The following is a 14,635-nucleotide window of genomic DNA, read 5'->3' as shown; positions in this document are numbered from 1 at the left end:
TTTACGCTTCTTCCTTCATCCAACAGCTTCCGGACAGCATTTACATCCCCATCTGAGCATGCTTCTGCCAAACTGCGACTGGAAAATCAGTTGCCACAGAATAAGCTCAAAATAAATCTGCAATAGATGGGTAGCTTTCCTATGCAAGGAAGGAGTCTTTACTTAAAGACTCATGACATTAGTACCAAGCCTGACTAGAAAATACACCTTACAGATTTTTTTTTTTTTAAGAAAAAGTATCTATATACACATTATTTCCATAGGTGAAACGGAGATAAAGACCTTGCTTATGTCTAAATTAGCTCCTGCCCTCATCAGCTGCTAACTCACATAAGCTGTCATATAGACTAAATGCAAAGAAGAGTGCTCAAAATTAGGCAATTTGTGGTGTTTGCAAGATACAAAAGTAAACCTCACCGATGCTATTCACACTTCAGTGGAATGCCAGACACACAGAGGCCACGGCCACGACAAACTACTGACTATAGGTACCAAGGCAAATTTCTAGTAGACATAAAGCCAAAAAGTAAACAGCCTAGTATCACGGAGACCACTAACACTGAATACTGCAACAAGACAAGCTTCTGACCATTGTCCCTCCTGTAGCGGGACTATTTCCTTCTCTGCCCTAGCCCAAAGCTTTTTTCTTTTAATTGAAAAAATCAGTTTCTTAATTTAAGCAGCCATTTCAAAGAAAAATCCTTACCTTACCTAATGACATCTTAAAGGAAGAAAGGAGAAGAGCCTTACAGAAGTTTACTAACTCATCCTTAAAAAAAGCCATAAGAGGTAATTATAAGCTAAGAGAAGGAAAAGACAAGACAAACCCCGAGTTCTTGGCATCTAAAAGCTCAGAATTCTATAATCACTACTTTAACCATCATTAACCTCTGAAGTAGAGAGAATAGCTATTTCCCCTGAGACCTAGGAAAGTACACTAAACAAATCTTGCAAAAGATGAGCTGTGCTTCAATTTATTTCAAACCAAGTCACCTGTCCTTTAAATCTTCTTCTGTAAAAAAAAAAAGTCTTAACAGCAAAGACAACTGTTAGAGCACTGCTAAATACAAGCATAAACAAGAGCAAGTCACACTCAGTACCAACCCAGTTACACTTCTCCAACTGATGATACAGTTTTATTTAGAAAATATATGCAAGGGATCGTGGTCCTTCAGCCACTGGGAACCAAACCACAGTTAATGCCCTCGTGGGAGGGGGAAGGGAGGAAGAGCCTTCTGTTATAAACAGTAGAGGACTGTATATGATGCATTCCTATCAGTGTATTTTATTTGCAAGGTATGGAAGCTTGTTTCTTAAAACAAAAACTAGCACACTCAGATTCATTAAAAAACTCAAACTTCTACTTTTCTTCTGTGAAAGACAGTTCACTCAAGAAATTCACTCACAATGAAGAAAATATCCATTTGAGCATAAAGTTACCTCAGGAAAGCATACAAGTTTCAATTGTTCAAAGACTGTAATGGTTAAACTATGTTAAGTCTCTATTTTAAAAGGAACTCATTTGCCATATACCCCAAAACGAAATAAACTGTGCTAGCAGCTGGTAGATAAAAGCTGAGATCCGACCTGAAGAGAATATCCAATATCTGATCACTTACATTTGCATTGTAATCACTAAGTATTTTAAGCAAAATAACTGATATTTTGGTAAAGTTTATTATTTGGCTACATAGTCAACTCCATATACTGAAGCAAGGGATCCCACTAAAAGGCTGCAGGACACTATCAAAGCTGCCACCTTCTCCTCGGAGGTAGTAAGGGACAGCCGTGTGCTCACAGCACAAGCGGTCATACAGCCCTGCTGCGACCCACACGTAGCCAGACATTTACAGCTCAGGTTCCGTTGTTCAGCTGGGAGGAGAGGGTGGGGATTCATGCACTTTTGCACACACATAATCTAGTCTTAGAAATGGGAGCCACCCAACACCATAACCTGCGAGACAAATCCTGAAACAGATCCATCATTCTCAGAAGATGACCTTAAGCCACCTCATATAATACAGAACCGCTGTGAAACCAAATATGCTCTGGGAAAAAGCTATTAAAAACAAAACTCTTAGTTGATTCTAGTTGACCCAGGTACCTCAAGAGGTCTCCCAGTTTGCTCCCTGCTCAGGTTCCCTTTGAGATATTTCCGAGACATTTTGTAAAAGTGACAAGAATGACACTGCGATGCTTTCCAAATGAAGCACAGGATGCTGTGGACCTTTGCTCCAAGGGTGCGTTGCTGGCTAATGTTCCACTTGTCCACCACGAAACTCAGGCCTTTTTCTCCAAAGTTGATTTCCAGCCATTCAGCCCTCCCCATTCGTACCAACGCACGGAGATAATCCTCCCCAGGTCCGAGACTCTGCATTTCCCTTTCTTGAATTTCACGAGATTCCTGCTGGCCCCTTTCTCCAGCTTGTCAAGGTCCCTCTGAACGGCAGCACAACCAAATGGTCCATCAACCACTCCTTTCAGTTTTGTATCATCTGCAAACTTGCTGAGGACACACTCTGTACCATCACACGGGTCATTGATGAAGACGTTAAACAGTATTAGCCCTAATATCATGCCCTGGAGTACACCACTAGCAACTTACCTTCACCTGGACTTTGTGCTACTAACAACTCCGAGCCTAGTAGTTCAGACAGTTTTCAATCCACCTCACTGTCCACCTCCCTGGTCTGTACTTCATCAGCTCGTCCCACAGGATGCTCTGGGATACAGTGTGAAAAGACTTGCTAAAGTCAAGATAAACAGCATCCACTGCTCTCATCTACCAACGTAGCCATCTCATTGTAGAAGGCTATCAGGTCAGGCTTGATCTCCCCTTTGTAAAAGCATGCTGACTGCTTCCCATCATCATTCTTTACTTACTATGTGAGGAAATGGCTTCCAGGAGGATTTGCTCCATCACCTTTTCAGGGACTGAGGTGAGGCTGACCTGCCTATAAGTCCCTTGGATCCTCTTTCTTCCTCTTCTTGAGGACAGGGGTGACATTTGCTTTCTTCCAGTCCTCAGGAACCTCCCTCATTCCCCATGACCTTTCAAATAAATTGAGACTGGCCTCGCAGTGACATCAGTCAGCTCCTTCAGTACTCATGAGGGCATCCTATCAGGTCCTGTGAACTTGTCCACTGGACTATGTCCAACCTGTTTAAATGCTCCCTGACCTGATACCAACCAAGGGCCAGCCCTCCTTCCTCCAGACCTTCCCGCTCATCTCAGGGGCTTGGGATTCCTGAAAGCAAATCTCACCAGTAAAGCCCAAGGCAAAGGCAGCATTCACTACCTCTTCCTCTTCTGTGTCGCCATCACTAGGTCCTCTGCCATATTCTGAGGCAGGCCCACATCTTCCCTCATCTTCCTTTTGCAGCTTATATACTCACACTAGGATATCTTGTTGCCTTTCATGCCCTTTGCCAGATTCAACTCCAGGTGGGCTTTGGCTTTCCTAATCATGTCCCTGTATGCTTGGTTGTCGTCTCTATATTCCCCATGGGCCACCTGGACTGCTTCCACTTCTTGCATGCTTCGTTTTTATGTTCAAGCATGCTTCCCCAGCATATTTTCATCTCCCCATGTTTTGATCCACAAGTAATTTCTCTAGCTTCAGTTAGGAAATGAAGCTATATTTGTTCTATATTTGTATTTACGTTTTGAGCAATGACTCAAGACTACTGTCCTTACTGTAAGCACTTTGTTTTGCAAATCCCAAGTCTGAACTTCAAGAGGACATCCACATGAAAGGAAACTTAAGACTCTCCATTTTTGATCTTAGATCTGCAGTTCAACAGTATATGCAGTCACACCATCCCAACAGTTTAGGAACTATTTGCATCACTTGTCAGAGTAGAAAATATTTCAGGACCCCTAAAGATCCTTTGAAATTACCAATGTAGAAGAAAGCTTTCGACGACGTAGGACAAATCCTCAGTTCTGTCGTCATGGGATTTAAATGCTGTCCTCATTAATTATCAGTTACAAAAAGTTATCAGATAATATAGTTTCATTTTCCCCTAAGTTCCTGAGCAAGATCCCGGGGCAAATCGCTGCCCTGTAAGTATTAGTATTCTTTTCCAACTTTTAATATAATGAACTAGATTCATTAGTTTCCAAGAAAGTATGCTGAGGCAGTAATTAGAGAACTATCACCAGCTCTTCTACAGCTAAGAATTTAACCCGGTTTTGAAAAAGAAATCGACTATCTAGTACACAGAAAGAGCAGCAGGTTAGAAAGTAACATTTTTTCGTACTTTTCTCTTACACTTTGAAGCCAATAACCTGATGGGACAGTAGTTACACTTTCAGATTCAATAACTTTGCTTCTGCTAGTTGTAGAGCAGATACGTTACCAAGTGCTAACTATAAAATTAACTGAATTTGAAATTAAAAATACAAACTTACATTCTATAGCTGGGAAACCAGGGGTGGGGCACGATCAATACGTACTTGTCCACTTGTCCTGCATTGTGATTGTTCTCTGCTCTCATCCGCGTCAATGCAGCAGCAGCTTCATCCAGTGCACAGCTGACAGAGGACGTCAGTCTTCGGAGAACCTCAGGATCTGCGAAGGCTTTACCATCGGCAGTGGACAATTTACCAATTCCTTCAGTGCACGTTCGTTCATCAGTCAGGTTAGTATGAAAGTCACACAAAAGAAATGCAAAGACACTATTTTAGATTTCAGCCACATGCACTATTAGTTAAAAATCATTTGCAAACATGCCAGAAAATCAGCTACTTAAAAGTAACTGTTAACATTTGCCTAAGACATGAACATTTAGTTTAATATGGCAGTAAGAAAACTATTTTTCAACTGGCAGCTTCATCACCTGTCCCAAATTCCCAACTCGTAACTCTGAGAATAAAAAACCCCCTAAAAATAAAAACATCAGGGGAATAAGGATAAATCCAGGGGTTGAGCCCAAAAACAGAAGTTTGGGAAACAGTGATTATTCCACAGGCTTAGTTTAATATTTTCTGAATGTGAAGAATTTTCCAATTTAAAATGTAAAGTTATTATCCCTTTCCCACCCAACTCCACTCAAAATTAAATGGACTTAGCTCTAACATACCTTTCTGTTTTAAGAGTAGGGAAAAATTAAGAAGTTGTTAGCTTAAATTCCTAATAATTTAACATTCTAAACAGCACAGCTCTAGCTACAGGCACAAAAATTATGAAACAAAATTTCAAATATTTTAAGTATACTTAAAATCAATGCCCCCTCTACGCTAACATTACACAGTAGAAATGCTTACTCAAGGAACTTTTATAACAGCTTCTTTTTTAAAAACAATTTCTTCACTGCAAGACTAAAGCTGAAGGCCAATACAGAACAGCCCCATAAGCAGGTATTTATCCCACTCATTTGGTACAGCTGTGTAGTTTTACTCCACACAGGTTTTACTCCACATAGTTCATCACAGCCTTGAGCACAGCCTATTTTACACATGCAAACATCACTGCACAGTTGCCTCTGCAGTGTAGGCAGGGCTTATATTTGCATATACAAATGTGCAAACAGTGTAAAGAAATACACTGATGAATAGTACCCCCCCGCCCCAAAATCCATTTCACATGCTACAAAAAGCAAATGGTTACTGGTTTATAGATTAGCTACCTTCACCAGTGATGAATCAGTAACTTTCCAATTCCTTAGCTATTAAACAGGGTCAAATTAGATATAAACCCCTGAAAATAATGCATCTTATAGCTCAGAAGATTTGCTATTTGGTATGTGCATATCTCTGCAAGATTGATTTACACCATGTCTCCCACAACCCAGCTTGTGACTATTACAGAATAAATACTGAAATCGTACTTTGAAAGTTTCAAACTTTTGAAAGTGTTCCCCCACTTTGAGAGCATCCAATTTGTTTCTCATTAATTTAAGAATCAATACTTACCAGATTTCTCCACCCTGAAAACAATTTAGGCCAGCATACACCAGGCACACTCTGTTACATTACCCTACATCACTGCTGCAGTGCTGGTAAGTGTTGGCTTACAGTATTCAAACTCAGTGTTGCTGGAAATGATGAAGAGTACCTATCCTGTCATCAAGTCAGACACCTACGATGGGGTGCAGAAGTTTACTTGGCTGACTGAAACTGAGCATGGACTATGAAGGTTGAGCTGAGCTGCTCAAGATACTTGGTCAGATCCAAGTGCACTACCTCCCTGGCTCCAACATCCCACCTCTGGATCACTTCAGCACTGTCAAGAGGCTATGAAAAGCAATTTATAATAAATTACCCACTCCGCGATAAAATGAGAAATTACAACTAGATCTGTCCACACCACACCCATCTGGTTTTCGAAGACTGTCTAGGGCACTGCAGAGCAATCAGAGCAGAGAAATGTAGAGCCACGGACTCTTGACTCCGTGTACTTGAAGAGGCTACCAGCCACATGCCCCCTTCCACCTCCAAACTGTTGAGGCCATAACCTTTCTAGCCACTGCTGTTAAATATAGTGAGGCTATAAATAACAAGCCTCAAACACCACAGCTCACACCTCACATATTAACGTAAACTGAATTTGTTGTTGGTTTAAAAGGGGATGTCAGCTCTGCAGTTGTGGCAGGTGGGACAGCGGGGGATAGTCGCTGCAAAACTGCACTGGGGCATCAATTTAGTACCAAACACACAGAGAAAGTGATAGTTTTTACATAGATCTGCTTCCCCAAGACAGCTCACAGAGTAACTACACAGATGTTTACACTAGCTATTTCTGGTGGCAGTGCTGGCTTACACTAGCTTGCAGTGTACATACAAGTACTGCCTAAGAAAAGAAAGTGTATTAAGTCTTCACAGCTCAGCACTGAGGCCTCATCTAGGACCACTGCAACCAAAGCTGAACATCACGGTAAGCAAAGTGGAAAAGTACCCCAGAGAAATCCACAGGATTTAGAAAAATGATCCCTGAAGCAAAGGAAAAAAGACAGGAAAAAAAGTGACCTGGCTATCTGAAACTTAGCTGGGTATCTCAATCACTTCAGATCACTAAGGCAGTAGATCAGGCAGCTTACCTAGACAAGCAGAACCTACACTACATTATTCCCTCCATTTTTAAAGTTTGCTTGTTGAAGCATTCATACACACGATTTCTGAAGGCAAGAGAAGTCACACCACAGATCTAAGTCCTGTGTCCTGTAAAGACAAACGAACTTCAACCACCGCAGAGCTCCTGAAGTATCTGTTTTCATGGATTACTGCTGGTGGTCTCCTGGAGGACTTACCAACCACAGGTCACTGGCTCTTCCTTCTAGCTGGTAAAAGCACACTGACAGCTTACTACAGTTTCCTACTTTGTTCCAAAAAAGGTGCTATTACCACACCAAGGACTTTTGGAGGGTAAGCTGAAGATGCTTTTATTTACTTCACCAGCTAGGGCTCAACCCAGGTGCCATCCCCAGCTGTTAATTTCATACTTTTTTTTTATATTGCACATGCCAAAACTAATCAACAGCCACAGAAGACATCAGAGCAGACTTTTGTTAGGCTGGACAGAGTAAAAGGGAGACAGACTACAAGAATTACCACTGCAGACACCCATTCATTTACTCCCCTTTTGCAGGTTTACAGTACCATCTAAATAATTGCTCAGTTTTTACTTCGCTATGATTTAGGATGACTATGTCAGAATCTTATTGCTGTAATGCTCACATCTTTTAATCTCTAATTTAATTGGTTTTGTGTCCACTTCATAACCATTTGTGTCACTCTCCCAGGTGTTTCAGAGACCTCACACACACACGGACAGCAACCATCTGATCTACACACAGGTGCTGGACTAAAACTCTTCCTGTCTCCTCCCATCCAATGAATACTGGAAGCATCCTCAAGACCATTCTCCACATGTGCTCAAATTCATTGTTCTTGCACACAAGTCATCACAATTTCTCACATTATTACAGTCTCACTAGGATGTTACTGATTACTGATCTGACACTACCTGAACTGAAACCCAGCATTTGACATTCTGTGCTTCCTGTGGGGCAATGGCACATTTTCAGGAATACAAGCCACCACAGAGGTTGTGTAACATCATCTTTTCAATATGGGAGACACTGCGGGCTGTTTTTTATTGAGAACAGTTTACAGTCATTAACCATATGGAGATGGTGATGTTACCAATGCAAAATTACAGCTTACCACTAAAATTATTAAGAGCACGTTAATAAGCAAACCAAAAGAAAGTACTTCCACATGACATAAGCTGCCACGCAAAGGCCAAAAAAGTTAATTCAAATGTAGATTAGATAGGTTCATAGAAGGCACAGGCTTTACAGTAATACTAAGATCAGTGGCCCTGGCAGTCACTATTTAAGGACATTCCCGAACAAGAGACTACTGGAAGGATAGAGAGAGGAAAGACTATCACCTGTACTGTGATCTTACTGCTTTTCCCTCAAGTGTCCACAGCTAGCCCACTGCAGGGCACAGGGAGCTAGGCACACCTTCAGTCTGCCTTTGTGGGGCAGCTCTTCAGATGAGCACCTTCCGCTGAAGACATGTGCCAGTATGTTCACAAACCCTGGCAGGGACAAGGCCAGGAGCATTACCCAACAACTGAAAAGAGAGCTCTTAACCGTCCCTGGGAACAGGTTGCCCAGAGGAGCTGTGGACGCCCCATCCCTGGAAGTGTTCAAGGTCAGGTTGGAGGGGGCTTTGAGCAACCTGATCTAGTGGAAGATGTCCCTGCCCATAGCAGGGGGGTTGGACTGGATGATTTTTAAAGGTCACTTCCAACCCAAAAACCATTCTATGATTCTACAGTCTCCCCTGACTGGAAATAGATGACCTAGCTCCTCCCCATCCAACAAACCAACACAGACTGCAGATCTCTAAATTAAAGAGAAAAGTATGCCAAGAAAATAGTTCTGAATTCCAGGATCTGCAAGCAGATTAGTCCTTCTACTGGGCCACAAACCATCAATTCTATGGTACACAGATTCAGGCTGCATCTGAAAAGGGTATTTCCACCAGTTTAAACAAGTCAACAATTCAATAGTTAGAGATTAAATGTCCAGTACAACTGACTATGTGTAACTAGGTTGAGTCTGGAGCAGATGACTTTCCCCCCCCCCCAAGCTACTATGGCACACAGCATGACTGAACTTAGTAGCAGGAAATGCCAGATGTTCCACAAGTTAGTGCCATACTACTGGACTACTGAACTGTTTAAAATTAGCCTGAAGTTGATTATAGAGGTGTATTAGAACAAGAAGCTCACCTTTCAAGGGAAAAGCTTGCTCATTAGATACACACCTACGCACCTATAACCAACACTCCAGTTTGAAGCATGGGCTTCCTTGTTGACTTTCAGACTCATCAGGATATTTCTACCATGTAGCTACCAAGGTTAGAGTTTTAAGGTAACCTGAAATCAGCTGGTAACCTCTCAGTGTGATCTTCCTCAGTTTAACCAAAGATACAGATATGACCTCAGAAAAACTGGGATACAACCAGGTTTGTGTCTTTGGAAAACCCGAACGGGCAGGACCTTATACCACTGGTGTGATTTTGCCATGAGGAATCAGAGATTACATTCTCTGAAAACCATGTCTGTATATTTTCACAATTTGAACACAGAGGTTGAAAGCCATGAATAAACCTTAAAGAACCAATAACCTAGGCCAAAGTTGTTTCAAGTTCACTGCAGTAAAGGAATAAGTCAGATATCCACACTCGAGCAACCATTCCCTTCCCTTCTATTTCAAGAAAAGGAACATTCTCACAGGAGCATCAGTTGCTCTACCCTCCCTAACTGGATAAAGTTCGTATCAAGGATAAAGAAAATACTTAAGTGTAGTTTCTAGCTAGTAGCTCATAATTATCACCATTTAAAATACCTTAAAAAGAAATTACCCTGGTATGGAGCCCACAGCTAAGTCCTCGTAACACACACAACTGGTGTCAACGTATGCTTTGAACATCAAAGGAGACTGTTCCAAAGAGATCGACATATCTAAGTGTAAGAGGTAATATCCAATAATCCTCACAAAAACCTGCAGATTCAGTGTCGTTTATATTCCTTCCCAGTCAGTTCCAGCACACCGTACGTTCTCACACACACTTGAGGCCATCCACCTGCTAACGTGTCCAATATGTGCTCTCACGTTCATCACAAAGTCTAACTCAACTTCCGCTCACATGGAATCATCTGCTGGTCCCAGGAGCTTAAAGTGATCCTCTCCTTAACAATCTTACATCACTTGTCCCCCAAAGGCAGGTTTTCATGGAAATGTGAACAGCTTTAAAAGCCCAAAAGAAGAATGAAATGAGAATCATGGCCCAGAAATGTGTCTTTTTTTTTAATGGTATGCCAAGAACCTGCTTTAATCAGCATGGCATACAAGTAGCACCTCCAACAAGGTGAAAAGGGTTCAGGGAAGGAGAGAGGGGACTTTCTTTTAGCTCCTTTATTGGAATCCCCATTCAGAGGAATCAAGAAGTTCTAGTCTGTCAAAAGCAATTGCTACAGTCTTGTGCCAACAAGCAGTAACTCTACCAGAAAAGTATTAATTCTAGTACGTCACACAGGTGCTACCACAAGACAAGAAGGCAACAAGCAGGACTAAGCATATGCTGTTCTGTAAGGTCTCAAGTGGCTTAACTCAAATTCTCGACACAGACATGGCTCCCCTAACAGCACATCAGAGGAATTCAGTTCAGGCATGTTAAGAGTAGAACCTAAGTGAAGATTTACTGAAGAGATTTCTCAGGACCTTTTAATCCACGTTACAAGTTTATTTCTGGTAATACTTAGGAGCAGTGCAGCATCTGCAGAAAAGTACCACATACTATTTATTTTCTGTAAATTCTAGCAGTGGCAGAAGCAGAGATGATATCAGTCATCTACCAAACAGCAGGCTGCTGCTCTCTGCGATAATGTAACTTCCTGCTTTGTGTATGTTAACAGAAAGTGATTTTCTAATTCCCCATATAACTAACAAAAAAGCATGCACTTTGCTCCTCTCTGACGATGTCAAAATATTTCCCCAAACACTTGGTTTACTGGCTCTGAAAATGATGGAATATGAACCTAAGTATAGTGCTGTCAGCACACTCACCAAGACCCAAATTGACCTTCTGGCAAACCCAGGAAAACACCAAATCAGCTCTAACCTGCTGCCCATGTTTAATGCCTAAGCAAGGTTTGCAAAATTCTAGTTGCCTTGAACAAGTAACTTAAGTTAGCAGCCAGGTGGTGAAGCAACTGGAATTGGCGAGCACAGCACAGACGCCAAGAGCACACTCATTGCCAGACCCGTGCTCGCTCCGCTCCAGGTCAGACTTCAATAACTGCACGATGCTCCCAGCACGGCCACTGCCGGTTAGAAGGACATGGGCACAGAAGCACTGAACACAGTTTTGTCTCAACAGTTTTCTAATAGACCCCAGCTACAAAAGAAAAAAAGCTGGGTCCCAATGCTCACATGACCACACAGCAATGGAAAGACAGACAGACTTCAATCTTGCAAGAGAGGTTTCAGCAAGGACGCAACACAAATTATTTCAGCCCATCTAAAGTGAGAGTGGATTGTGCTGGCTCTATGTTTTCTTGTAAAAAACAGCCCAAAGCCAAGCAAATCAAAAGGAGTAGCCATTTCCAAGTGTCACTGTTTCTGCAGCAAGATATCTAATTTGCAACATAAGAATGAGGGACATAATCTATTTATAATTTTTGCATATATTTTAAATATTTAAATGTGTTTTATTGTGTGCTGATTGCTCAGACCGAAGTCCTCAAGGAAGAAACCACACGTTGAGTAGTGCTCTTTGTATATAGTAATTAGAAAAATACTAGTAATTCTTTCTAGTGTAATCATGTTTCTAAAATTCATATGCTTTTAAAAACTAAAATAAAGTGTTGTTAAAATGTTAATTCACACTAAGCTAAAGAACATTAGATACAAGGGAAGGTTTACTTGCTGTGTAAGGAAAGTAACTTTTAAGTCAGAGTATAGATGGATCTATGCCATTGGGATTTTTGGGTAAGCCATTTGGCCTTTAAAACAAATTTCTTCACTAAAGCAGTTAAAGTTTAAAACCCTCTTTATTAAGTTAAGCACGCCATACTTAAATTTCCGTATGATTCTGGTGAGTCTTTGAAGAATTCACACAATATTTACAGACCCTAATCATATCTAATGCAGTACCGAGCACCATGTGTGAAGGGAGACCTTCAGGAGTTTGTAATCTGAGGATGCACAAAGACGAGCTGCACCGAAATCTGCAGAGATTTTGCATCTGGAATATCCATATCTCAGAAAAAAAAAAAAAAAACCACAAAACAAAACAAAAAAACAAACCCCAAACCAAAACCCCCTGACTAGTTACTTCAGACACTTTACTTCACCTTACCTGCCTACGTTTCATTGCTAATATTATTGTTTAATGACATAAACACTGTTCTGGAATAGCTAATTCTACTTTGCCTTTCAAAAAGCCCACATTTTGACATCAATTTCATACCACACAAGTCCTCTCCTGACACGTCTGCCCTTACTAAACACAGTGGTAGCAAATACCCTTTTACCATAACTTTTTTTTACCTCATCTTTTGCATCACTCAGAAGAAAGACGAACTTTGAACAGAAATGCTCTTTCAAAGTTTTTGAATTCTTACTCCTGACATTTAAAATGCCATATACTTCTGTTTTGCAACAAACTTGCTTATAATCTTACCCTATCGTCCCAATCCAAGAACACCTTGATTATGGTCTGGCACATCCTCGAAAAGATATCTAAGCCACTTGGCAATACCCTTTCTAATCACTCCTTTAACAGATTATCACACATTACTATACCATTATGTATGAGATTACCCATTAGGGCTTAAATAAGCATGCAATTTCATAGATAATATGAATCTCTTTAAACACCAATAATTATTTTGAACAAGAAAATATCATTAACTAAATTGGTTGGGTCCCCCTTCCTGCTCCGGATTTTTCCTAAGTCATTCTTTCTGCACTGTATACCACTCAAACTCAGAGATAGGAAACCTTAATCCCTATTTAACAGTAAGGGTTATTCCCAAGGGTTATTCCCAAGTGAATGCAAATCAAAGGAGACAAAATTATGGTGACACATATTGGTCGTGTTTTCAAAGGCCCGATCAATCCTCATTCAGACTAAACTAGTTCCCTAGCCCATCTTCAGCAGCCAGTAGCAGGAAAAAAAAAAATAATTATATACCTGCTCTCTCCAATTGCTTCTATGCATTGCCCATGTGCTTAAATTGTGACTCAGTTGACCATTACTAAGCTTCTTGCTAAGATTCACAACACTCTCAAATACAGCAGGGCTGGATTATTCAGGTTGACTAAATGGCACATATGCTAGGTTTACAGATCTAATTTTTGTGCTCCTTATAGTTCCCCCTTTTTACTAGGGCAAAATAAGGTACCTGAGTGACTTGTATTACAACTAGCCATACCATAACTGAAAGATTTTCCTTTCCAACAACTACAGATCTCCAAAGGCTCTACAACAGCACCTTCCAAAGTTTTTGAACCTCAACTAGTGTCACCCAGTAACATTTCTGGAAGGCTAATATTGTTCTTTATTACCATGCCGATTAAAAATCAACCTCTGTAAAGGCAGTGCCGTTCTCTGGGAAGCAGGGCTCGAGATCTATGCAAGCACCACAGTGCTTGAAGACCACACCTACTGCCCTGGCTTGCTCTGTGATTTTCACAACCCAAGTAACTCCTCTTGTACAGCATGGTCAGCTTGCCTGAGCAGGCTGCAGCTTGATAGCTTCCTCAGCAGATGATTTATCACCTTATAAAACCAAACAGAAAACCCAGAGTAGGAGAATGTTGCTTTGGCTGTATTTACCAGATTTCAACTCAATGGCATTCCCAGATTGAAATGGTAACCCTGAAGTTTACTCAATTCATGTGTTGCCACAGAGGTTCGGTTCCTTGGCTGTCTTCTGTTGGTTTTAGTGGTAAACCTATCAAAGTGTGAAAGTTCAGGGTACTACAAAGCCAATGTAATATATCAAAAACAGCTTGTCTTCTGCCCCAAAATCCCTTTCTAAGATAAAATCCAATGAATAAGTATTTAACACACACATTCCCCCCTGCCGCCCCGAAGTCATAATAGCTCAAAATCACGCATCAGCAAGATGCCAGCTTCTAGTTAAGATATAAAAACCTTCAAACAAGCGACGAGTCTTCTGTTGGCTATTCCCTCCCCACTTGCAAGTGCCAGATTTTGGGATGAACTCAAACTGTAAGAGACTCCAGCAAGAGGTCATGTTTATTTCCCCACTGCAAAAAGTACCACCTAGAAGGGATTCTTTCATGCAGAACTAGATTCAAGTTCTCCCACCACCTTCCTGAGATTAAAAAAAGTTCAGCACTTTTGCTGGAAACAGATCATGCAATAAGGTAAATGAAGCATCTTTCTGACATGACATGGTGGATGAACAGACCACCACGGTTATACTCAAAAAAAAAATCTCACTCCAGAAACCATTTAGAACAGACTAAGCCCTTATAGTCTCATGGGATGCCTCCAAATGAAACATACAGGCAAAAAATCATGCAGAGGTATCACCTGATCACCTTGTGTGCAGCCAAAGCTAGCCAGGAGCCTTCCTAA

General features: G+C 41.1%; 1 protein-coding gene across 1 annotated transcript in view; it reads right to left on the bottom strand.

The window, feature by feature from the left end:
- ANKHD1 (ankyrin repeat and KH domain containing 1) overlaps window positions 1-14,635 on the bottom strand; it is a 106,716-nt gene that overhangs the window by 72,627 nt on the left and 19,454 nt on the right. Inside the window, 2 exon segments of the mRNA XM_009322292.1 lie at window positions 3-78; window positions 4,460-4,616. Coding sequence (XP_009320567.1) covers window positions 3-78; window positions 4,460-4,616 — 233 coding nt within the window.

Source organism: Pygoscelis adeliae, unplaced genomic scaffold (genome assembly GCF_000699105.1).
Source record: "Pygoscelis adeliae isolate BGI_AS28 unplaced genomic scaffold, ASM69910v1 Scaffold514, whole genome shotgun sequence".
Classification (NCBI taxonomy): Eukaryota; Metazoa; Chordata; class Aves; order Sphenisciformes; family Spheniscidae; genus Pygoscelis; species Pygoscelis adeliae.
Note: the sequence above shows the minus strand (reverse complement) of the source record. Positions and strands in the feature narration are given on the sequence as shown.